Below are 26,154 nucleotides of genomic sequence, written 5' to 3' on the forward strand. Positions count from 1 at the left end.
TGCTCAGATTCCACTGAACAAACATCTTATTTGTTTTTCTACCACTCTGCCTCATATCCAAAGGCCAAGTTCCACTTATTTCCAGGGACTTAGGTCACTCTGTCTGACCCAGAGAACTTAGAAAGGCACTTACTACCTTCTCCATCACAGTTACCTTTTAACTATTAATCATAGCTATTAGAATCTATGAACCAAGCCCATCATGATCTTACAGAACTTTTATTACATGGAGACACGAGCCATAAAGCAATCTGCAACTCTCTTTCCCTCTTCCTGCCCATTCTTTCTTACCCTGGTCACTTAGCCACTCTCCCACCCACTTTCCATTCTTAGAAGCGTCTACGGGTTGAAATAGATCGGAACTAAAAGAAACTCTGGCCAATATCAGTCCCAGCCTCCCGTTCCCAAGATGAGGAAACTGAGCCTTATTCATCTAATTTATTTCCCAGGAAAGGTAGAGTGAGGGAGACAGAGGTCAGAAAGAGAAAATAACAAAATTAGAAATGTGTCCTTTTTCCTGAAGCTTTTCTTTTATTGAGATCAAAACTTTGGCATTTATTGGACAAGGACTCTCTCTCACCTGGACAATCCAGCATAATTCAAAGTCTGGAGGGCACAATGGAGCAGGAAAACAAGTGGTGTAGTCTAAATCACCTCTCTCACCAGGCCCCCTGTGGAGCCCTTCCTGACTTCGCTCCCTCAGACCAGCAGCTATTCAACACACATCTTTAGTACACACTATTCCTCAGGCTAAGGATATAGGCATGGCTTTTCCCTCAAGAAACTTACAGTCCAGCAAGAGAGAAAAAATGGGTTATCTAAAAGTTATAAGATTTTTGCACATTAAGCCTACTGCAATACAAATAAAGGTAGCACAAAAAAAGGGAGATAGTCTTTCTAGAACCGACAGGCAGGTTTCCAGAATGAACATCTGAAGAGAGGCTTTAAAGATAAGCATATGTTTGCAGACAGGAGAATGGAGAGGGAGACTGGGGCAGGCAGTGGGGAGAGTAGCTAGAAGTATTGCATGCAGCATTGCCAGGTAAACACGGGACACTCAGGTCAACTTGAATTTCATTTAAACGATAGATAATTTTTAGGGTAAGTATGTCCAATACAATTTTAACTTGGTCTTATATTTTTATTTGTCAATTCAGGAAACCTTAGTGTGTTAACCACAGCAACATTGGGTAATAGGACCTCAGCAAGGGATGGCTTCCAAATGAATGCTCTAAATACCTTACACCTTACTGCCTACTAGTATCTGATGAAGTCCTAGTCACAAGCCAATCAAAACTAATCTCCCACAGAAACCAAGGGGCTATAGGAAAAGAGCTCTTTAGTAGCCTATAAGATCTGAGTTTCTGTGTCCTTATCAGCACAAAAATATTTGAAAAACATACTTCTGGAAGATTCTGAAAGCCCTCTGCCTCCTAACTCCCCCAAGCTGGAATTAGGGGGAAAACCAAGTACTTACAAGTGTGTAGCTTTTGCCATGGAGTAGCCATACAAGCTGTGGACATCATAGTGAAGGCCCTGATGAAATTCTGCATCCATGCAGAGGGTTCTTGCAGAAAGGAAGCCGTCCAGAACTCCTGTGGGGAAATACCCATTAGCGAGGCACTTCCTTGTCAATGGGCTCTAACAAAAGAACCACCCAATTGTTTGCTTCCTCCTTGTTCTATCTTCCTACCCAGTCTCCGCCTAACGAAATCCTTTCCAGATTTTAAATTCTACCCTAAATGCTGCTTCCTACACGGATCTACACTAAGCCCCTGAGATAGATCATTAAAATTAATGTGCACGCCCACTGAGGTCACAAAAAAATGGTGCTGGATGGAGTAACTGAGGAACAAGCTCATTGCCACAGGAAGTTGGTCTGAGATTAAATACAAATAAGACACACACATTTCTTTACATATATTTGATCAAGAGGAACTGAATGTGTTAGGAACAGACATGAGGGACAGTGGAAAGGAAAATGCTTTCACTCTTCCATTATAGGCACTCATATGCTGGGTAGGCTTTTTAAAGAAATGAGAGATGACGTTTGGGTGGTTTCACAAATGAGAACTCAGATCCTGCCTCTAGAATCACCACTGTGACTGTATTTTCCCTAAAATACTCAAAAGTTTCTGCTTTGTAGCCTAGGATCTTGTTCTTCCCTTATTTTTTCTCTGGTAGACCAGTAACTGAGACATAGCAGCCCTCCTTCGTGAAGCCCTGTTGTGGACATAGGGCTGCAGTATGAAGTACGATTCCAGAAAGCAGTGGGACCAGGAAACTGTGAGGTCGAGTTTTCCCCACAAGCCCAACAGAATCCCACCAGGTCAACTGAACCAGAAATTAAGTTGAATTCCAAAACATAATGAAATGTGTATTTTTGGCACAGCTCAGCCCGTGGAATGAGACCCACAACCACTTCCATGATAAGAAAAGACAATCCAGGGGCGCCCAGGTGGTTCAGTCGCTTGAGGGGCTGACTTTGGCTGAGAGCATGATCTCACGGTTTGTGAGGTCGAGCCCCAGTGTGGAGCCTGTTTTGGATCCTCTGGCCCCCTGTCCCTCTGCACCTCCTGTGCTCCTGCTCGCGCGCGCTCTCTCTTTCTCTCTCTCTCTCTCTCTCTCTCAAAAATAAATAAATATTAGAAACAAAAAAAGAAAAGATGCCACAACTGTCTAAAGGTCAAAGGTAAATATCTAAGTCTTTATCATGCTAGTTTGTGCTCTCCAAACCTGAAAAGGTGAGAAGCAGAGCAGCTCTGGGGCAGAGGCTAGTCACAGGTAGGAAGACACAATGCTGTGAGGTAGGGAGTGAGGGGTTTGCCAGAAGCAGGCAGAACAGGATGACATTGCAGTTTTTTTCATAGAACAAAACAAAACAAAACTACAACAACACAACAACTTAGTTCTGGCTAAGAAGAATATTAAGAGTTTAAAAGGGAAACATAGTAAACTGATCCACAGTGGGGAAAAGAATGGGAACAAAGACCGAGCAGAGATGAATAAAGAGTAAACAGGGCAAGCAAATAGATTTTGCAAGAAGTTAAGTGATCTGAAGACAAGATTTCTCCCAAAAAGTTCTCCACTCTTTCAGTGACCAGAAAGGGCTCAAGAAACAGGTAAACCTTAGTCCAGGGTGCAGGGAAAGTGGACAAACCAAAATAAACTGGCAGAGACTGGCCAGATGTTCACCAAGCCTGTGTTCTCTTCCTGGGAGAGGAAGGTTGTATTTCACACTTTTGCTCCAGGGTAAACTGAGAATATGTGGTTGGCTTTCTGAGCAAAGAAATGTGAGCCAATTGAACACACCTCACTTCAAGGCCAATAAAACTCCCTCTACCATCTCTCTCCTTCACCCAGGAAGCCAGAAACAAGGGACTCTGAGGTGGGAGCACCATTCAATGGAAGTAACTAGATCCCTGAGTCACTGCTTGAGTGACAGCCACATATCTCATGCTGGAGTATTATATGAGCAAAAAATAAACGTTTATTGTGTTAATCCACTTAGATGCTGGGGCTTACTTGTTTCCACAGCACAATCTATTCGATGCTGTTACACACACACACACACACACACACACAATTTCAAAATCAGGAATGGAAAATTTGACTAGAAATGAGACTTAAAAATAAGAGAGACTTGGGTGGTTCAGTTGGTTACACGTTCGACTTCGGCTCAGGTCGTGATCTCATGGTTCCGTGGGTTTGAGCCCTGCCTCGGGCTCTGTGCTGATGGCTCAGAGCCTGGAGCCTGCTTCGGATTCTGTGTGTGTGTCTCTCTCTCTGTCCCTCCTTCACTCTCTCTCTCTTTCTTTCTCTCTCAAAAATAAATAAACATTAAAAAAATTTTTTTAATTAAAAAAAATTAAGAGAGACCTAATTGGGACCATTGATGCTTTCAATTATGGCTAATGAGCAGAAAAAAAATTAACAAAATTGCAGCTTTACTTCAATGGAAGGTAGTTTGGACTTGAGGTTTTCTGAAGAACCCCAAAGGGGCTGGGAGACACAGAACCCTGTGGGGGAGGCATGTCTTCATCACACACTCGCCCTGGGGTTCAGTTCCTGCAGCGAGAAAAGGTGGCCAGAGACCAATGTGGTGGCAGGGCCTCCAGCAGAGGAGCGGCCCACCTGGCTGCAGGCCGCATGCTCCAGGACAGTGGGACTGAGCTCTGCCACAACCAGTGCTGCTGAGGCTGCTTTCAACAAGCCTTGTGACAACTTACTGGGAGTGAAAGGAGGAACGTTCAAGTGGTTTGACTCACACCCACGATTGGACCCGTGGTGAAAGCTGGATACTTCATCCATTTCCTGCAAAGACACAAAAGCCACACAAGGGAAAGGGTTACCTACAGTTGGGTTGGTTGTCTGGGAATGTCCCCTGAACTAGGAGCCTGTCTGGGGTCTCTTAGCAACTGACTTAGGGGTCTTGAGTAATCTTCCTAAATTTTCTTGACCTCTGTTTCATCCTTTGGATTAAATTGTGCCTAAACTGCCCTCCAACTCTCAGGTATCAGGCACGTTTTACTTTTTATACCTTGAGTTCAATTAGTTAATTAGGAAATACCATCCCAAAGGCTGATTTTTACCCATAAATGTTATTGTTGCTGGTATTATTTCAGTGATGTGTTAAAAAAAAAAAAAATAACGCTTGGGGCACCTGGGTGGCTCAGTCAGTTAAGTGTTCGACTTCAGATCAGGTAACGATATCGGAGCTCGTGAATTCGAGGCCCGCGTCGGGCTCTGTGCTGACAGCTCAGAGCCTGGAGCCTGCTTTGGATTCTGTGTCTCCTTCTCCCTCTACCCTACCCCCTGTTCATGCTTTGTCTCTCTCTCTCTCTCTCTCTCAAAAATAAATAAACATTTAAAAAATTGTTTTTAAAAAAAAGCCTACGAAAGAGGAATGTTTCTATTTTACAATTTCCCCTTTTATCCACTCAGTGAGGGACATGAAGATATAATTGAGATCAAATCTATTTCTTCAAAATGGATTAAAAAATTAAAAAATAGGTGATGCCTAATCCTGTTAACAGAGATAATTTCCCAAGTTTCAAAGAAATATCTCCACCTGCTATCCCCACTTAAAAATAAAGTGGATTCATTAAATCATTCTCTAATTAACTTTAAATTTTAATGAAGCAGTGCAACAAATAATAGCAATTATAGCCTCTAATAAACCAGTATTTTTAGATTGAAAGACAGTTAATGGAGGAAAAAGCTGAGACCACGAGAAAGCAAAAGACTTTCTCACAAAAGACATAATCAGTCAGTGGCAGATCCAGAATTAAAATCCAGGGTTTTGAGGGGTCTATTTCACTGCATAGAAGCTCAGCATTAAGTAAAAGGATTTTTTTTTGACATTCACTTATTTATAGAAACAGAGACAGAGCACAAACTGGGGAGGGGCAGAGAGAGAGGGAAACACAGAATCTAAAATAGGCTCCAGGCTCTGAACTGTCAGCACAGAGCCTGATGTGGGACTCGAACCCACAAACCATGAGATCGTGACCTGAGCCGAAGTCCCACGTGTAACCAACTAAGCCACCCAGGCGCCCCTAAGCACTAAGGCAAGAAGACTATTTTATTACAGATCAGGGTCAAAACTCATTCTCAAATCTTGGAACATCCATTTCCAAAAGAAGTTTGATCCGGGAATAACAACTTACAATCCACACTCCATCAAACTCGAGAGTTTTATGAAATTCACTGATCTGCTCTCTCCACCACTCAATACAAACTGGATTGCTAAAATCAGGAAAGACCGTCAATCCGGGATATCCCTAGAGAACAAAGAAGGCACCACAGTTGGTGTGGCTGGTGGGTGACTCACACATTGATGGCAGGCTATTGCTTCTTCTGTTAGGAGCCCCATGCATCTTATCATTTCAGAATCAAAATGTCCTCCAAAACTAAATAGTAAAATAGATGCAAGGAACCCACAAGAAGTAAAAAGAGAAGGAACAATTGCTGATCACAGAACTGAGACGTTATCAGATGTCTTTTTTCTATGAAAACACAAAAGTAACAATTCATCATGTCAGACCAGATGGAAGAACTATTTAAAATTCTCACACGTCTAACTAGATAATATTTCAGGAGCGAATCATTGGATTCATTTAATGTGTTAATTAAAGAGCATTTAAACCCGTGTGGAATAACAAAGTTTATAAAGAATATGTTGATTTTGGTATATAAACAATCGTTTTAAATGGCAAAATGAATTTAAAGAGGGCACTTGTGATGAGCATTGGGTGCTGTATGTAAGTGATGAATCACTGAATTCTGCTGAAACCAATATTGCACTCTATGTTAACAACTTTAAATTAAAAAAAAAAAAAACTTACCGAAAAATAAATAAATAAAATGGTGAAATGAATTTTGTGCTTCTTATTCAGTTCCAATATCTCTTATCCTCTCTTCTCTTCCTATCTATTCCTATCAATGTAGCTTTCAACATTTTCCAGAAATAGCACAAAGATAGAACTTATAGCCAAATTATTGAAAACCCTGAACTGATAGGATACAAGCTTTTGTGTTTACATTCTTATTAATTTTCTCAACGAATTTATAGGTTATGATTTAGGATGATGTTCAGGCAATATAATGAATATATATTCATATATATAATGAAAACATATTATATATATGAATATATATAATATATATTATATATTAATATATAGTGAATATATATCATATATGAATATATAATGAATAAATATTATATATTATATGTATATATTTATATTATAAATATTATAAAAATATAAATATATAATGTAAAAAACACATACATAAAATTCTGAGACTTCTTAAACCTCAAGATGAGAGCTTAAAATTCTCAATTTAAATGGATTGAACTATTTGATAGGGCACCAAAGAGTGAATAGGTGATAGAGCACAAACAATAACCAGAGGTAATTTTGGACCTCAGGAAATAGGCAGTGCGGTAAAGAAGTCACCTACAGCAACACTATCTAGAGCAGACCCAGCAAGCTACATTCTAACCAAATGCCTTTATATAAACCTCCACCCACTAATTACATGCAACTTACTAATTGTATACCACTCAAATATGAGTCCTACTGAAATGACTCACAGGTCTGGATAACCTACTTTTTAGATGAAAAAAATCATGTTTATGTGACCATGGCCTCTGATTTTGTACTTACAGATGACTATTGGTCTACCTGATATTTTAGAAATTTTCTTCAAACAAAACCAAGCAAAGCATTGGTTTGGGGAAGGAAGGGAACTTCTCTACTATTTCCTGGAAGGTTCGACCCAATGAAAAAGAAAACACATAGAATTAAGTATTGTAAACAAAGTCGATAGGAATTCAGTGAGCAGTTATGTAAGGGGCATTGATAACTTCGAAAAGGAGTTTTGAAAAGTAAACTGCCCAGGAGCAACACAATTTGCAGTCACATAAACTTTCAGATTAAGTATGTTTTAGGAAACCTCACATAATCCAATTATCTAGGGCTGAGCCTGTAAGTAACTGGAATAAAAAGTTGCCTACATGATTTGATTTCAAGTACTCTGAAAAGAGGCTTCTAATCAGCCTACTCCAATGTCTGAAACTGCTACGTTGGAATGAAGGCTAGGCTCTACCTACAAGTCTCATGGAAAAGAAAAGTACGTTAGGTTGCACATTAGCCTATGAGCATATTGCTGCATTATTATAGCTGAATGTCTTGGGAAAGACAAGGAAATTGGGGTGCAGGAGGACTTTAAGAATACATGAATTTTCTTCTAATAATACATTGCTTCTCCAATATCTATAGTCTAGGAATTCAGGGGCTAGCTTTTTAGAGACTAGATATTAGTTTTCCCACCACAAAAGAAGAAATGATAATTATGTGAAGTGGTAGAAATGGTATTTTCACAACGACAATCATACTGCAATATAGAAACGTATCAGATCAACACATCGTACACCTTAAATTTACACAATGTCATATGTGAAATATATTTCAATTTTTTTAAATCCCCCAGAATTTTAATTATTTTACTATGACATCTATTGGTCTAAAAATAATATTAAAGGAAGCCTCTAAAGCCATGAAAACAGTAATGATACTGCCTTCTACTCACTCTCATAACAAAAGTACCGACTTCCCCAGATGACTGTAAGTTAGTGATTTTCTTGCAAAATTACCTGTCCAATGGCAAATTCATTGTCCTGCCAGATCCATACTCTCTTCTTACTTCCAGTCTTATAGGGCTGGTAGTTAGAGTCACTTAATATTCCAGGATGCTAATAAATAAACATGATAACAATTATTTTTGTAAATTTCTTTTACACTTTGAAAGGAAAAATGAGGCAACAGATTTGTTTGAACATACCATAATGATTATATATTTCATTCCTTGGCCGTGCAAGTCTTTGGCAAAATCTTCGAGACGAGGGAAAGCCTCTTTATCAATCGTAAAATCCTTTCCCCCTTCCATGTAGTCTATGTCAGAGTACTGGACGTCCTGAAAGATCCAACCCGCCGGTTAGAAAATACCGCTGTGCTCACGGAAGGTATCACAGCTCTGGTACTTGCTGACTAAAACTGAAGCTGTGTTTCTCAGTGATCCTCAAACTCCCGGGACTTGGCTACCTCCTAGAAGTATATAAGCCCCTTCTGAAAGATGCAGGTGCTCTTACGTTGTAGTTTTGTCTCTCTCTCTGTCCTCACAGGTGCATGTTATAAGGGAGGAACTTGGGAGGGAACTTGATGGTAGGGACTGTGTCTTGTTCATCTCTGTAACTCGAGAGCTTGGATGCTTGACGTAAAACAGGTGTGCTTTAAATGTCCGTTTGGGTAAGTATATTCATAATGTTATAACACTGTGCAAACGTGGAGCCTAAACATTAAGCTAGAATATATCAGAAGAGGAGAAAACAGTCATCTTGTTCTATAAAACTGCTAGAGTAATAACTCACAAAGATCAATGACAGAGGGCAGAGCTTTAATTGACCAAACTCTCAGACACACATTATTTTAGAGTTTGCCTATCAATCTGAGATGGGCAGGTGTTGTTCTCAGGGAGGAGACTGAAATGCAAAGGGGTTGAGTGACATTTCCCCAGGTCGTATTCATGGGTGGGTGGGGTCGACTGGGGCTTTTGTGATAGGTGATAGGAGTCAAAGGTGACCCCAGCTGCTCTTTTTTTCCAACCTGCCACAACTTCAAAGACATCCGAAGGTCTTTTAAGTAAGTGTTTCTCATGTGTATTAGAAGGCTCTGGCTTGCAGGCCTGAAGGAAATGTGGCTTGTGGCCTATTGCCAATGTGGCACATCTGTTCTAACACAAGGCAGTCAGCTAGTACCCAGGTGTCCTCGGGAACCACGTGGTGGGAAAGATCCAATCCATGGAAGAGAAGCTCATTTGTTTCTGAATCAGCAACACCTCAGAAAAGCCTTTCCCATCAGAGGTACAGGGACAGATTGAAACCAACACCCCTTGTAGTCAAAAGCACTATTTTTGAATCCTGGTCCTCCCATTTAGCTAGCTGGAGTGGCCTTGGAAAAGTTATGAACTGTGCAGTGAGTCTCCATTACCTTATGTACCAAATACCAATAAATGAGGGTTAACCATGATTGTGAAAGCACCTTATAAAATCATAATGACGTGATGAGACCTGGCCTGATTCCTCCTGGAATTGAATGCTTGCAGACAGCATATTTGGGAGCATTACAATGAAACATATAATCAGTTACTCCAAAACAACACAGTGGTCATGTTTTCTCCCAGGAAAAATTCATCTCTCTGCCTGCTCCCCTTTCTGCCCTGAGAGGGGATTGAAAAGTCCTGAGATCAGGCCAAAGTCAAATATATCCTAGCCAAATTGGATCCTAGTCAAATATATGCTTGCAACACAGTTCCAAAGATCTAGCCCAACATAAATTGTTTTGATAACCTCACTAATAATGTTATGTATCTCCTGGATGAATTTGTCAAATATTATACACTTAATAATTATCTATTTACTGGTGGACATTGAACATCATAAACAGAGCTTTGGAACAAGAGAGCTTTTGCTATCAGAGTCTGCTAGATCTTAAAGGAGTGTGCAAGGTCACTATGAGATACTTATTCTAAGTCATTTTTATAGCCATCAGCTCTTAGTAGCCATATCACCCCAGATGTTGCTTTCTTTTATAAAATAACAGCTAACTTTGTCAACAGTTCATCCTCCGTGCTGCCTGTCTTCCATAAAGTGTAAGGCAATCCTCACTATCAGTCCACCGAAGTCAGCCTTACATTCTCATTTTATAAAGGGGGAAACCAGGACTCAGAGATGTTAATTAACTAGCCCAACACTGACAGAACTAGGAAGAAGTAAAGTAAAATTCAAAACCATACCCATCTGACTCCATAAACCAAGCTCTTTTGATGATGATATAGGTAATTTAGCATGCAAATTTCTGACAGTAGATGTCCCTATCTATGTATCTATCTATCCAACTTTCCATCTATCTCTTTGTATATGTTCCTAATAAATTGAATTAGATGCAAACACTAAAAGATAGGAAATGCTGTCTTACACTGATAAGTTCCAACTTACATATGGGATCCCAGCTCCACGATTTCGGTCCACAACCTTCCTCAATCCATTGATGCCGCCATAGTTCCTGCGACTAAGCTGGAACCCAAGACTCCAGTAGGGAGGCAAGAATGGTCGTCCAATGAGCTGAAAAAATAGATACAGGCCCGGCTAAGCATTTAAAAAATTACCGTTTTGAGGACCATGTCTGACACAGAAAACACTGTTTACATTTCACCTTCTATAAAGCCCCCAGATCTAAAAATGTCAGAGTCAAGAGAAATCTCCTAGGGTAATTTGCAAAATTCTACAACTCACATCTTTCTTTCCTAAGTACCTAAACATATTCTCAGCAACTGCAACATCACAAAATAATGGGATTAGCAAAAATGATTGAATAATGGTGTCATACTGGAAGGAAAAAAATAATAATCATTCACTCAGTAAATGTTTTCTGAGTGTTTATGATGTGCTGAGCATTGATGTAGGCACTTGGGATATAGCAGCATAAAGCAAACATAGTTCCTGCTCTCACAGAGATTAAAGGAAATACATAAATGCCTAATATAATTTCAGATAGTGGTATGTGCTAAGGAAAAAGGAATCAGGATTGCTAGGATTATGAGTGATTACGTGAAAAAACATTGGACTATGTTTAAAATCCAGGTTTACAGGGGTGCTTGCGTGGCTCAGCTGGTTACACATCTGACTCTTGACTTTGGCTCAGGTCATGATCTCCTGGTCTATGAGTTTGAGCTCCCTATCAGGCTCTGAGCTGACATTGTAGAGTTGGCTTGGGACTCTCTCTCTCTTTCTCTCTCTCTCTCTCTCTCTCTCTGTGCCCCCCACTGCTTGCTCTCTATCTCTCTAAATAAATAAAAATAAACTAAAAAAAAAAAAAAGTCCAGGTCTTCAAGTTGCTCAAGCCAACACTCCGAGAAAATCTCAGCCACAGCCCCATTTCACATTGTTCCCTAGAAGCCGCTGCCCTCCCATGTGACAGTGCCTCTGAATTCCCACACAGTTTCTTTGCACCTCGTTAATGGCACTTATTGTAAGGTGTCTCCTACTATAATTATTTCAGACAGTGTCAGACTTCCCCTATTTGATTACAAATTAGCTGGTATCTGGAACCATATTTCACATGACTTTGTGTCATATTGAGCAAGTCACTTCATCTCTCTATACCTAGGTTTTTCATCTGTATAACAGGAAGTTCAGGCTAAATGGTATCTAAAGTTCTTTCCTGTTGTAAAAATTGAATAAAAACTAAATAGCACAGTTCCTTTGACATAGTTTCTTTTCACTAAATTTTTCTTTATTGAATGAATGAATAAATTCTGCTGATTTGTGGCTGTTGATGTTTGGAATGATGGATCACATATGGATGGACTACGATATCCTTGGAAACAGGATGGTATCTGACTTATTTTTGCGTTTAGTAAGCCTTGCACAATGTCTCTTTAGCACTCAGCAGGCACCCAACAAATGTGCATCAAAATAAACACACGACCAATGAAAGACTCACAGTCCCAGCATTCATAATGCATAGCTTACATAAATTTAATTTTTCTCTTCTTAATTTATAATGAGTGTATGAGATAAGAGCAATAAGTTATAACTCTCTACAAGCAAAGCCCATACCTCCAGATATTCCTGAACCACTTGTTCTGGAGTATTTCCCAGGAATACATAAAAGTCAAGGATGCCCCCAATCATGCGGTAAGTGATTGCAGGAGCAGGCTGAAGGATGACCTCTGAAAAGATTAAAATGAGAGTTAATAGAACTTCATGGTTGCAAATATACTTTCCTCTAGAATGTGAATACCTGAGCTATTCAAAACAATCGTAGTCTCATTTTGAAAGAGATGAAAATCACATGTTTCTTTTTTTAGGTGATTGCTGAAGTTTATCATAATATTAAGTGAGTAAAACACTAATGAAGAACTGATTTTTTTTTAAGAGAAAAAAGAACCAATTCTATTTTAATCTGGCTATGGAACAATACAAATATTTGGAATTTGCGAGTGATATAACTTATTTAAAAATCTTATTAGATGAGTTTAATTACAACTTACAGATAAAAATAAAAATAAGTCCTTATTAAGGGTTCTGTTAGTCCAGAAGCTAGAGGGGGAAGATTCTGGAGTGGGGTAGGGATGAGCTATGAGAGACAGCCTGCAGAACACAGCCTTGCTGCCTATAGATAGACAGCCTGGTTTACGTGTTGAAATCCACAGGTATCTTTGGGACCTACCTGTCAATGGATCTTATTATCCACAGAATCTTATGGATAACATTGCATCAAAAGAGAACCCTGAAGCAGTTTTCAATGTAAATAGCTTTTAGCATGAACTACATTTGTAACAGGTTATCCTACTTTGGGGTTCCTGTTTCTATAGAAGCATTGTAGGTTAAATATACCTTTGGTTAAACAGTGATCTGACCATTAAAGTCATTCTTATAAAAGCCACATCGCAAAACATATCCCTGCCAAGATAAAAAGATGGCTCGTACCCATGGCATTACTGTTCAACAGAAAAACCCCAAAAGAGGAGCCGCTGGTGTCTTCGAGGCACAGGAAGAATGTATGAGCTCCATACAGATTAATCATGCCCTGTCAAGAAAAATGATAGGAAATAATAGTAGTGTATGTTAAAAATGTTTTTATTTATCCTAAAACAAACAAAATCAAAATCTGTGTACAACCTGTACTTGGTCAATACTTGATGTAGTTTAGTATTGTATCAAAAGGGTATTGATGGGGCACCTGCATGGCTCAGTTGGTTGAGCATCTGACTCTTGATTTTGGCTCAGGTCACGATCCCAGGGTCGTGGGATCAAGCCCATATCAGGCTCTGCACTGAACATGAGCCTATTTGAGATTCTCTCTCTCTCTCTCTCTCTCTCTCTCTCTCTCTCTCTCTCTCTCTCTCTCTCTCCTCTCCCTCTCCCCCACTTGTGTTCTCTCTCTCTCTCTCTCTCTCTCTCTCAAAAAAAAAAAAAGGTATTGAAATGGTAACATCAATTGAAAAATGGATAAATAAAATGCGGTATATCCATACAATGGAATACTATTAGTAATAATAAGAAATGAAAAACTGATCCATGCTACAACATGAATAAACCTCATAAATGTTGTGCTAAGTGAAAAACCATATATTGCATAATTCCATTTATATGAAGCATCCAGAGAGGTCAAATCTATACAGACAGAAAGTAGATTAGTGATTGCCCAGGGCTGACATGGGCACTGAGGTGGGAAAGGGGATTAGGTCTAAAAAAGGTATAAGGGATCCTAGTTGTATGAGGAAAACATATTCCAAAACTGGATTATGATGATAGCTACACAACTCGATAATGTGCTTAAAAAATTCCTGAGTTGTACATTTAAAACAGGCGAATTATAAAGTATATAAATAGTATCTTAGTCAAGTTATTTTTTTTTTAATTTGGAAAATACTGTGCTTCGGATTCTGTGTCTCCCTCTCTCTCTCTGCCCCCCCACCCCCGCTCACATTCTGTCTCTCTGTCTCAAAAATAAATAATAAACACTAAAAATTTTTTTAATTTGGAAAATATTGGCAAAGACACACAACAAAATGTTAGCAGAAGATGATGTTAGTATGAGAAAGTTTTAATTTCTTCTTTATGCCAGCTGTGTTTTCTATTTTCTCTATAATTACTATATAACACTTAGGTAGTAAATAGGTTTAAAAGAAAAAGAAAAAGATACTGAACCCATCACAGGGCTGTGATGAACACTGATCTAAAAAAAGATAGTGTGTATAACAGTAAAAATGTGAGAGGGAGAGGGAGAGAGAGAGAGAGAAAGAGAGAAGGAAAAAAAAGGAAGGAAGAGAGGAAGGAAGGAAGGTACACAAAGACTTTAATCTGTGATTACATAACTCAAGAATTTTTTAGCTATAGAAGGCCAAGCTTAGTGTGATGCTTAGCATTCCTTATTTGTCAGGGTCCTTGAGCAAGCATTTTAGTGAATGTGCTGGCCATTGCTTTTTTCTCTCTGTTTCATTCAGTAAGTAAGCTCCCTTCCTTGCATCAGATAGTGGTAGGTGGGCCAGTTAATGGGCTACTTAACCTGCACCTCTTGCACAGATTTGGGAAACATTACAAGCACAATGGAGGCCTCAGGACATGCTCTACAAAGCAATGCTGCTCAAAGCTTGTTCACGAACTGGTACCACCCCACACGCTTTACTGTTTAAGTCAGCAACAAGGAAAGTACAAAAATCAAGAGAAAGAGTTCAGGAACTCATACAGCAATTTAAAAGAGTGATTTTATATCTGTTCAATTTAAACATATATTTTTTATGTCTTTGAGTAATCCTATTTCATTTTCCTAGGATTAAAGAGAGAGAGAGAGAAAGGAACTGATCCTTCACTACAGATAAGTTGAGAGACACTGCCCCGGAACAGCTTTAATATGCATGTGGGTCCCAGTGGGCCTTGTAAAAATGCAGATTATGGGTCAGTAGGTCTGAATAATTTTAAAGCTGCTAAAAGAAGTATTTTTTAGTCCACAAAGTTCTACGGAGGATAGCTCCTGCCGAAGCTCTCCCCTAGATACAACTCAATTATGAAAGACGGAGTTATTTTGCAGAAGGATTTTCTAATATATATTAGGCTATCATACAGTCATTAATTATATCTTCCCTTAAAAGGGAGATTTTCAAAAATGGATTTATTACTAATCATGAGTTTATAAGCCTCAAGAACAAGTATTCTCCCACACAAACAGATCTAACTCGGGCAAAATAATATATGGATGTAACTCTGTGGGTTGCTTGACTCTAGGTCACGTTCTGGAAAGGAGAGAAAGATTCCTTCCTGTGAGCAACAGGCAGGAGGAAGGGGAGCTCACCTTGGTGGGGGCGGCATCCCGAGTGAAGATGGGCCAGGTCTTCCAGGTCAGGTCGTGGTGGTACTGCTGATGCACGTGTTCTCCCAGCCCATACACGGAGGTGCTGGGCAGTCGGAAAGACAGCTGCAGGTACTGATGGGCGAACTGCAGGGGCCCGATGCTCGTGTCCAACCTGGGCCACGGGGCAAGGACGAGAGTCACCAACCAGCTATCTCTGCCGGGAAACTGTCTGCTACTCTCCCTATCGACTTCGAGAACAGTTGTTTTGTGCATGTTCTCATTCACTTTCATACTACCTTTGAAGGTCCTTCTAGGGGGTCTCTGATTCTTTATTTCTAGAGGAGCGTAGCACCGGAGACGTGACACCAGAAGCTCAAGTTGATGACTGGAGGAAGAGAGCAGATACAACCTTACGCTTGCGTCTGCTTCTTGCCAGGCACTACTCTGGATGCCTCCAGAATGTATCTCGGTACACAGAGCAACAGTGGACATTATGATTCCCTTTCTACGGACGTGGAAACTGAGGCTGACGTGAGATACTTTGTCTAACCTCACAAAGCTGACTGGTGGCTTGTTGATGCCAGAACTTGAATACAAATTTTACTGACACGAATCCTTGTATTTTCTCCAGTACAGTTTATGATTTATGCTCAGGTCACCGTTAGGTTCTTCATGGCAAGTTTCTCAGGACATAAAAATTTAGAATGCTAGACAGTGAAGTTGAGTTGCAAAGTGAATGGTAATCCAAAACGACGACATTTCCTACTTCAGAATGTATATTAACTGCAAGTGTTTTTATCTAACTTAGCACACCAGCACATTTATTTTTTAGTATGCTGTGCTCTGCAGTCATGACAGATGAACAGTGTTAATGATCTACAGTAAAAGCTTTGACATTTTGTTGAGGTCCAAATATTTTCCCAAATCATACTTATCTCATTACCCACCCCTAGTAAGTCAGAGTGAATGATACTGAGACTATATATTCATTCAAAGATACACAAAGGGTGTTGAAAAGCTCACAAGATTCTTTTGTTGCTGGTCCGTATGATCTTGAAGCTGAAGGGCTCATTAATGACCTCTACGTGATAGTTCAAATTAGAGGTCTTAGGAGGCCTATCAAGCAAGTCAGTATTTTCAAGGGTGACTTCATAGCGTTTGCTATCCATATCAGTGATCTATCAGAATAAAAAGAGAAAAAACAACTCCATTAAGACCACTTCTGGGGCACCTGGGTGGCTCAATCAGTTGAGTGACTGACTGGTGATTTCTGCTCATGTCACAATCTCTCGGTTCATGAGTTCAAGCCTCATGTCGGGCTCCGCACTGTCAGCACTGCTGGGATTCTCTCTCTCTCTCTCTTCTCTCTCTTTGTCCCCCCTCCCACCCATTCTCCCCCCTCCCCCAAATAAATAAATAAATAAATAAGCTATAAAAAGATAATTTCCTTGTAGAGCTATGAAGGATTTTCACTCTCAGTGAGAATAGCTTCTAATTCTTAACCCTGTGTTTCCTGATTTATGAGAAAAAAAAGATCACCCAATCATATGTCCCCCACAAAATACAAAAGAGCCTACCCATCCCATTGGGAGATTCCTGCAGGGGGAAACAGAGGTAGGTTCTGCCTCCATACCTCTATGCAGTGTCTAAAGGAGAATGAGCTGAAACCAGAGTAGGGGCGTGGCATTCTTCAGAGATGTATTCAAAGGTAACCACAGAACCAACCTTAAAATGAAAACGATTGGATGTCTGATAGTCAGCCGCGAAGAGGGCGTCAGGGACGTCATATCCAAACAGAGATGGGGATGGTAGCCTTTTCAACGTGGCGGTAAACCCTGGGGGGGTGGGGGCGGGGAGGCAGCTTTTAGCCTTTATTTTGCAGTTAGCTTATCTGAGTCATCAAGAGTTGTTCTCTGGGACCTCATTAGGGCAGTACTCACCTGTTGTATCATTCTGTCTCGTGTCGACTTTATAGCCCCAGTTCCTAGGGAAGAAGCACCTCGGGGCACCTGTATGTGTCACGGGCTTCCAGCAGCATTTATATACCCATCTGCAGACATTCTGTAACAATGGCACGGTGTTAGCATTTTATGAAATAAAGTAAAGAAAGTACTGTCTAAGAGTAATAATCAATTTTATTCCAAGAAGAATTTAACAATTTAAGACAAGAATTTACATTCAGTCATATGTTCATTCTTCTTTTATTCACACATTTATCCAGCCATCCAATATGGATTTATTACCTACCAGACAAGGAGATGATAATACATATAAATAAGACATAGTTCTTGACTTCAGCAAACTGACATCATAGTCTAGTAGTAATGCAGACAATTCCAGTACGAGGGGAGTACTCGACAGAATGTGCCCAGGGGCTGAGGGAACATACACATCAGCCATTGAACACAGCCTAGAAGGCTGCAAGTGGGGTGGGGAGGGCTTCCAGGTAGGTGAAAGATGAGTCCAGTCCTAATGCACCAAGAGGGGTTAGATAAGTGAACGGTGGAGCAGTATTCCAAGCAGAGAAAGCAGCAACGTATGACAGATTCATAAAAACCACAAGTTCATTGTACCAAGAACACTAACTAAGAGAAACAAGGCTGGAGGCACACAATACTCATACCACAAGTGAGCTGGATGTCAGAGCAACCAGCTTAGACTCTCTCATGAGGAAGAGTCATGGAAATGACTAACAATATGGCATAAAGAAATGCATTTCTAAGATGTAAGAAAAGGAAAGCAAAGGAAAATAGAGATTAAGATAGAACTAGGACAGAGGGTGATGAAAATATTCACAATGTCCACAAGGTAAAAATAAACCACGTATGGCTTCTCAGAGTGGTTTGATTATGGATTTTTGAAATGATTATCCTTTGGTGAGATGTTTTTTCTATAGGTCCCACAACTTTAAGATTAACTTCCATAAAAATGGTTTTGTTATAATAAAGAAATAAAATAGATGGTAAATTGTTGAAATAAACATAGGCATCCACCTCTTCACCAACTAAATTTACATGAAGTGACAGAAGTATCATTAAGAAAGGAATGCAGGGGCACCTGGGTGGCTCGGCTGGTTAAGCATCCGTCTTCAGCTCAGGTGATCTCAGGCTTCGTGAGTTTGAGCCCGCGTCAGGCTCTGTGCTGACAGCTCAGAACCTGGAGCCGGCTTCAGATTCAGTGTCTCCCTCTCTCTGCCCCTCTCCCGCTCATGTTCTGTCTCTCTTTCTCTCCCAAAAATAAATAAACATTTCAAAAAAAAGAAAGAAAAGAATGCAAAACCACCACAAAACAGTCAGCTATAATGAAATACGGCTGACCAGAGACACAGGAAGTAGATTTTATCAACTCTAGGGAAAAACGTATTCATAGCTTAAAACACAAGAGGAGAAAAACACTGGCTAATCTAAGCCAAGTCAATGTGGAGAAGTAGAAGAGAACCGGGGGCATAGTTTTGGATGATTAATTGGGAAGCTCCAGTATGAACACTTAGCTGCCCAATCTGACATTCCTTACAGCTATTGGTAAGCTCTGGCTAATTGGTGGGCATCCTGAAGTATTTGTTCATAGGTTAAGGGAGTTAGGAAAGATGCTAGGAGCTGGAAGCCATGGCAATACACCAGTTAATAAGCCAGCCCCCCTTATCGTGAGACAAGTACCCACATTCTCTCTGGCAGTCCTTTCCTTCCCTCCCAAATACTCAGTGCGAGCCAAGGTAAATAGGGCAGGTGGTCATAGATAATTAAATACAAAATGACAGTCGAGAACCACCAAACATGAGAGAAACCAACACCAGGGTAGGTACCAAACTTAGAGAGCAAATTAGAAAAGAATATATATATATATATATATATATATATATATATATATATTATAATTTGTGTTAAAACAAAACAAAGATATTAATATATGTGCATGATATATAAAAATATATTCATAAAGAAAGTACTGCTTATGTATTGATAATCAATTTCATATGCAAATATAATCATAAATATATGCAAAAGCATAGAAAGATCAAGAGAAGGATACACACCACGTTATTGACTTGATTCTGGGAAGTGTCTCTGGAGGTAGAGAGAACATTATGAATAAGGAATGACTTTCTCTCTTTACTCTGTACGTAACTATAATGTCTCCATCTTTCTTATTAAAGAAATGTATCCAGTATAAATTTTGTGATAAAGAAAAACAAAATAATGTCACAACACTACTTGTTTGGAAAAGGTATCTCAGATGCTAACATCTGATGTAATTGCTATGAAAAACCACACCATGAATACAGCTTAAATCAATGTTTCATGTCTGTTATAAACAAAGCAATCACATCATAACCATAAAATATTCTTAAATGTGCCTACTAATTCTCCATATATACAGTCGATATTGCTGCCCCATCCTCTCCAGATAACCATCAACATAAGCTGGAGGGGGATCAGTGGAGAGTTTGTGAGTTCTGGATAACCTCCAGATAACTGATACTCCTAAGTCCGAGGCAGACATTCAGTGCCTCTGCTACCTCTGAAACTGAGGTTGGTAAAGTCCAAAAGGTCAGTTTCACTGCCATAAACTGTTCCAGAATCTATAGACCTGTATAAAAAGCAATAAGATAAGAAATCCAATACCCTCAGGTAAATACAGTATTTTTGAATGCAGTCTGCCATAACATCTCTACTTCAATTTTAAGCCATTCCCAGTATTGCAGGTACCAAAGGTCAAATCTTTGACATAGATACATCTCCTTCTTTTCCATTTCCACTGCCACCACGAACAGTAATACAGACCTTCATAAACTCTTCCCTGGTCTACAGTGGTTGACTCATGACAAGCCTCCCTTTCTCTTTTCTTCTCCTAACACCAAACTTTCCCAAAGAGTATTCACCAGTTATCTTCCAAATAGACTTTTATGCTATTTTCCACTCAAATTATTGACTAATAACACTTGAGAATCAACTTGGAAATTATGTAATCCAACTTCCATTTAATATAAGGATTCTTTCAGCAGTGCCTCTGAAAGATGCTTAAGTTCCATGAATGATGTGTTCTAACTTCTTCCAAAATCAGAAATTTCACCTTCATGGTTAATATTTTATCACAAAGTTACTTCTTATGTTTAGTTAAAATCACTCCCCAGAAAGTTCCATTCTCTGAAACTTATTGTAGTTGCATATTGCCTTTTAGATAAAATATCTCAAACTATATTGAAAAGTAAGAAGGAAAAAGGATCCTTAGTGTTACTAGACAAGGAGAAGAAGAAATGCATTTTGGGGAAAAAGTGTTAATGGTTATTAGTTGCAGGTATCATGATTATCTAAGAAAAATTAAAAAGTGTTTATAAACACACTAGGATAATAAATAAATTTAAGAAGATTTCTGGTTACAAGATTAGTATTCAAAAAATCAATTTTAAGTCAATGTGCCAACAACAGCTAAATGGAAAATTAAAGTTTAAAAATATTTAAATAATATCAAACATCATATAGTTAGATAATACTTGGAAAAAATTTTTGGATGTCTACACCAAAAACTTCAAAATTAAAAATCTCAATAAATGAAAAAATATTTCATGATCATAGATTAGAATATTCACTCTTATAAAGTATGACAATTCTTCCAAAATTAATCTGTACATTTTATGTGAACAGAATAAAATTTCTGGCAGATTTTGTAAGAAAACCAATGGACTGAACTGATTCTAAAATGTATTTAGAAATCTAAAGGGTGAAGAATAAGCTAGGCAATCTTGAAGAAAAATAAAGGCAATTTGGAAGACCGATACAATCACATATCAAGACCTGTTATAAAGCTATACTAATAAAGGGAGTGTGGTATTGGCAAAAGAACAAGCTAACAATGGAACAAAATAGATATTCCAGAAATAGATCCTCACTTGTAAAGACACATAATTTACAGTGCGGGGGCCTCTACAATGCAGAGGGGTAAAGATGGTTATTTCAATAAGTGGTGATGGATCTATTAAAGATTCAAGAAAAAAAATGTTCTGGACTCCTACCTGATAACATACACAAGAACCAATTCTAGTTTGATTAAAAATCTAAATTTGATAAATGAAACAATGCTTTTAGAGGAATACATAGGAATATATTTTCCTAACCTTGAAGTAGGCAATAATTTTTAAATAGAATACAAAATGCATATTAAAACTTGGTAACGTGCATTTTATTAAAGCTAAGAACTACTTTTCATCAAAAGTCACCATTCGGTTAAAAGTCAAACAACAGAGTAAGAAAAGATACTTACAATGTATATATCTGATAAAAGATTTACACTCAGAATATATAAATGATTACAAAGCAACAAGAAAAATATGAACAGTCCAACAGAAAAACCTGGTTAAAAAAGTTGAAAAGACACATCACAAATATGATTGTCCATGTAGCCAGTAAGTATATGAAAAGGTATATAACTTCATTAGTCATGAGGGAGATACAAAGCAGAGGGAACAGAGTCAACAGTATTGTAATAACATGGTATGGTAACAGATGGTGACTATACTCATCATTGTGTAATGTGTAGAAATGTGGAATCACATACATATCATAGTGTCAACTATATTTCAATATTAAAAATTTTAAGTTAAAACTACATTAAGAAAAACAAAGAAAAAGGAGAGAACACCAAGAGTACATTAGGATACAGAGCAAGTGCTATTACCTACTGCTAGAGGGACTGTAAATTGGTACAAATACTTCGAAAAACTATTTTGCAGTATCAATGAAAGATAAACATGTACATATTTGATGAACTAGGATACAAATATATACTTAATAACTCAAGAAGAAGAACTACAGAAACCATCTAGAAATAGGAAATTTCAGTTGGCCAATTATTTAACTAATATATTCTGATATAATAAAACATAAACACGTAAATATAAAATAAAATAAATGTAATAAGTATAAAATAATCTTAGTAATAAAAGAAGCACCAGGTAGAAAATTTAATGGATTGCATATATAATAGAAACTAAGCATATGAAAGGTTTAGGGGAAAATCTTCATAATGCATATGTAATAAAATGCATATATTTTTAAAAACATTTATTTATTTTGAGAGAGAGAGAGAGAGAATAAGTGGAAGAGGGGCAGAGAGAGAGGGAGAGAAAGAATCCCAAGCAGACTCTTTACTGACAGCACAGCCTCCATGCAGGGTTCCATCTCACAAACTGTGAGATCATGACCTGAGCCAAAATCAAGAGTCAGATGCTCAACCTACTGAGTACCTAGGTATCCCTGTAACAAAATGCATATTAAGGGAAACATAAAACCCAGCTAAGAAATATACATATATAAAAAAGAGTTGAAATGGAGAGATTTCCTGTGTTTTTAGAATGGGAAGATTCAAAATTACTGAGATATCAGTATTGCCTAAATACATTTTAAAAAAGGGATAGGCATCACTGGGTGGCTCAGTCAGTTGAGTGTCCAACTTTGGGTCAGGTCATGATCTTGCAGTTGGTGAGCTGGAGCCCTGCATCAGGCTCTGTGCTGACAGCTCAGAGCCTGGAGCCTGCTTTGGATTCTGTGTCTCCCTCTCTGTCTCTGCCCCTTCCCCACTTGCACTATGTCTCATTCTCTCTCAAAAATAAACAAACATTAAAAAAATGCCTAAATATAACTCAAAACTCAATGCAGTCCTAATTAATATCCCAATAGGATATTATGGGATATAGAATGTAGAATATGAGGGAAAGGAATAAAATCTACATACATACAACCTTTATGATAAAGTCATAAGTCACAACCAAGCAGTGTTCAAATAGCTGATATTCTTGTGTTAGCTACTCATAAACATAAAAAAATATATATGTTTTTAGCACCTGTTCATTTGGGTGATTTGTTGCCAATACATGATTTTAGAGGGCTTTTGTTATAACAAGTCACTTGAGTTCTACAAGTGAATCAATCATCCATATGTGCTTGATGGCCTCTATTCACAAGGAATACATAGTCTAGCCCACAAACATTTACTCTTCCCATGGCTATCCTTGGAGTCACACTTATGACACATTTAGCAACACTGGGAACTCCCCCTCTATTCTGGATTTTAGACCCCATGAACCAACACTCTCTTAGTTCCTCCTCCTCTTCGCTTTACCCTATCCTCCTTTCCCCACTTCCACAGTATTGCTGTTTATCCAAATAAGGCAAGAAAGAAATAACTCCAAACAAATCATAGGCCTACAATCCACTTTACCACCATCCTTTTCCCACTTGACATACTTATTTCTTTTAAATAAAACCAATGAGAACAAGATAGTCTCTTCAACAAGTGGTGTTGGAAAACTGGATGGTGACATGCAGAAGAATAAAACTGGACCACTTTCTTACACCACACACACAAAAAAATTCAAAATGGATAAAAGACCTAACTGTGAGACAGGAAACTATCAAAGTCCTAGAGGAGAACAGAGGCAGCAACTTCTTTGACCTCAGCCGTAGCAACTTCTTACTAAACACGTCACTGAAGGCAAGGAAAACAAAAAGCAAACATGAACTATTGGGACATCATCAAAATAAAAAGCTTCTGCATAATGAAGGAAACAATCAGCAAAATTAAAAGGTGTCCTACGGAATGGGAGAAGACATTTGCAAATGACATATTGGATAAAGGGTTATTATCCAAAATGTATCAAGAATGTATCAAACTGAACACCCAAAAAACAAATAATCCAGTGAAGAAATGGGCAAAAGACATGAATAGACACTTTTCAAAGAAGACATCCAGATGGCTAGTAGACACATGAAAAGATGCTCTCCATCACTCATCAACAGGGAAACACAAACCAAAACCACAATGAGATACCACCTCACACCTGTCAGAATGGCTAAAATTAACAACACAAACAGCAGGTGTTGGCAACAATGCAGAGATAGGGGAACCCTCTTGCACTGTTGGTGGAAATGCAAACTGGTACAGCCAGTCTGGAGAACAGTATGGCTGCACCTAAAAAGGTTAAAAATAGAACTACCCTCCAATCCAGCAATTGCACTACTAGGTATTTACCCAAAGGATACAAAAATACAGATTCGAAGGAATAGATGCACCTCGATGTTTATAGGAATAGATGCACCTCGATGTTTATAGCATCATTATCAACAAGAGCCAAGCTAAGGAGAGAGCCCAAATGTCCATAGACTGATGAATGGATAAAGAAGATGTGGTGGATATACACAATGGAATATTACTCAACCATCAAAAGGAATGAAAACTTGCCATTTGCAATAATGTGGATGGAGCTAGTGAGTATTATGCTAAGTGAAATAAGTCAGTCAGAGAAAGACAAACACCACATGATTTCACTCATATGGAATGTAAGAAACAAAGCAAATGAACATATGGGGGGAGACAGAGTGGGAAAAAACCATGAGAGACCCTTAGAACAAACTGAGGGTTGATGGAGAGAGGTGGGTGTGTGATTGGCTAGATGAGTGATGGGTATTAAAGAGGACACTTGTTATGATGAGCGCTGGATATTGTATGTAAGTGATGAATCACTGAATACCACTCCAGAAACCAATATTGCACTGTGTGTTAATTAACTAGAATTTAAGTATAAATTTGAAAAAAAATAACACACAGGGGAAATTATGAAAATGGGAATAGAAATAATATAATACAATGCAAAACTTAGAGATGAGGAAATACAATAGAATGATAGTTCAGAAGGAAAACATTCAAAAGTTCAAAGATCACTGTCTGTCCTTTTAGTGTCCACAGATTTATATACATTTATAAAGGGCTTTTTCTGATCACCTCAAACAGGCAAGAACACTTAACAAGCTAATCAACATGTGAATAGTAATGCTTTAGCAAAAATAACCATGCCAGCCAGCTACTGACAGAACAAACTGTTCTACTATCAATGAAATTCCTATAGAAATAAAGTCATTTTAACTGATAGATAGATAGATAGATAGATAGATAGATAGATAGATATAGATAGATATAGATAGATAGATAGATAGATAGATAGATAGATAGATTCCAGTAGACCAATAGCAGAGAGCATTATTTCTCTGACCTCTGTCACCACATGCCCAGGAACACAGTCTATCCTCTCTGATTCGGGGATCTCTGGGCACTCTGGAACAAATGAATGACCTGCATAGGAATTAAAGGAAAAAGTTGAAAGTTTGTAGTGTAATCACAATTTCAGAAAGGATGCAGGCAAAGTTACAGACTTGTCAGCCAAATTCTCTAGTCAATGATCACTAGTAGTTGGTATCTATCTGTGCCTACAAGTGTTAAACACATTTGCTTTTTGTTTGGTTGCTTGTTATTGGATATAATTCACATGCCATAAATTTCACCCTTTTAAAGTGTACAATTCAACTGCTTTCAGTTTTTTATCAAGTTGTGTTGCCAATCACCACTATTTAATTCCAGAACATTTTCATCCAAAAAGAAATCACATACCCATTCATGGTCACTTCCCATCCTCTCTTCTCCCAGTCTCTGGCAAACACTAATCTGTTTTCTGTCTCCATGGATTTGCCTATTCTGAACATTTCATATAAATGGAACCATAAAGTATGCGGTCATTAGTGCCTGGCTTTTTCACTTGGCATAATGTTCTCAAGGCTCATCTATGTTGCAACACATAACAATAATTCAGTCTTCCTTTTTTTTATGGCTGAATCATAACCATTGTATGGATATAACACTTTAAAAAATCTGTTCCAAAGTTGATGTACATTTGTGCTGTTTT

At 38.5% G+C, this 26,154-nt stretch overlaps 1 protein-coding gene across 1 annotated transcript in view; it reads right to left on the minus strand.

Annotated features, from left to right (window-relative positions):
• Positions 1-26,154, minus strand: part of MGAM2 (maltase-glucoamylase 2 (putative)) — an 85,941-nt gene that overhangs the window by 51,516 nt on the left and 8,271 nt on the right. Inside the window, exons 3-15 of the mRNA XM_058724036.1 lie at positions 25,468-25,547; positions 17,366-17,486; positions 17,151-17,260; positions 16,449-16,603; positions 15,426-15,597; positions 13,061-13,160; positions 12,188-12,300; positions 10,565-10,690; positions 8,353-8,484; positions 8,165-8,263; positions 5,670-5,783; positions 4,230-4,314; positions 1,478-1,595 (exon numbers count right to left, since the gene is read on the minus strand). Of these exons, the coding sequence (XP_058580019.1) occupies positions 1,478-1,595; positions 4,230-4,314; positions 5,670-5,783; positions 8,165-8,263; positions 8,353-8,484; positions 10,565-10,690; positions 12,188-12,300; positions 13,061-13,160; positions 15,426-15,597; positions 16,449-16,603; positions 17,151-17,260; positions 17,366-17,486; positions 25,468-25,547 (1,525 nt within the window). The remainder of the gene's footprint in view (positions 1-1,477; positions 1,596-4,229; positions 4,315-5,669; positions 5,784-8,164; positions 8,264-8,352; positions 8,485-10,564; positions 10,691-12,187; positions 12,301-13,060; positions 13,161-15,425; positions 15,598-16,448; positions 16,604-17,150; positions 17,261-17,365; positions 17,487-25,467; positions 25,548-26,154) is intronic.

The sequence above is a fragment of the Neofelis nebulosa genome, chromosome 4 (assembly GCF_028018385.1).
Source record: "Neofelis nebulosa isolate mNeoNeb1 chromosome 4, mNeoNeb1.pri, whole genome shotgun sequence".
Classification (NCBI taxonomy): domain Eukaryota; kingdom Metazoa; phylum Chordata; class Mammalia; order Carnivora; family Felidae; genus Neofelis; species Neofelis nebulosa.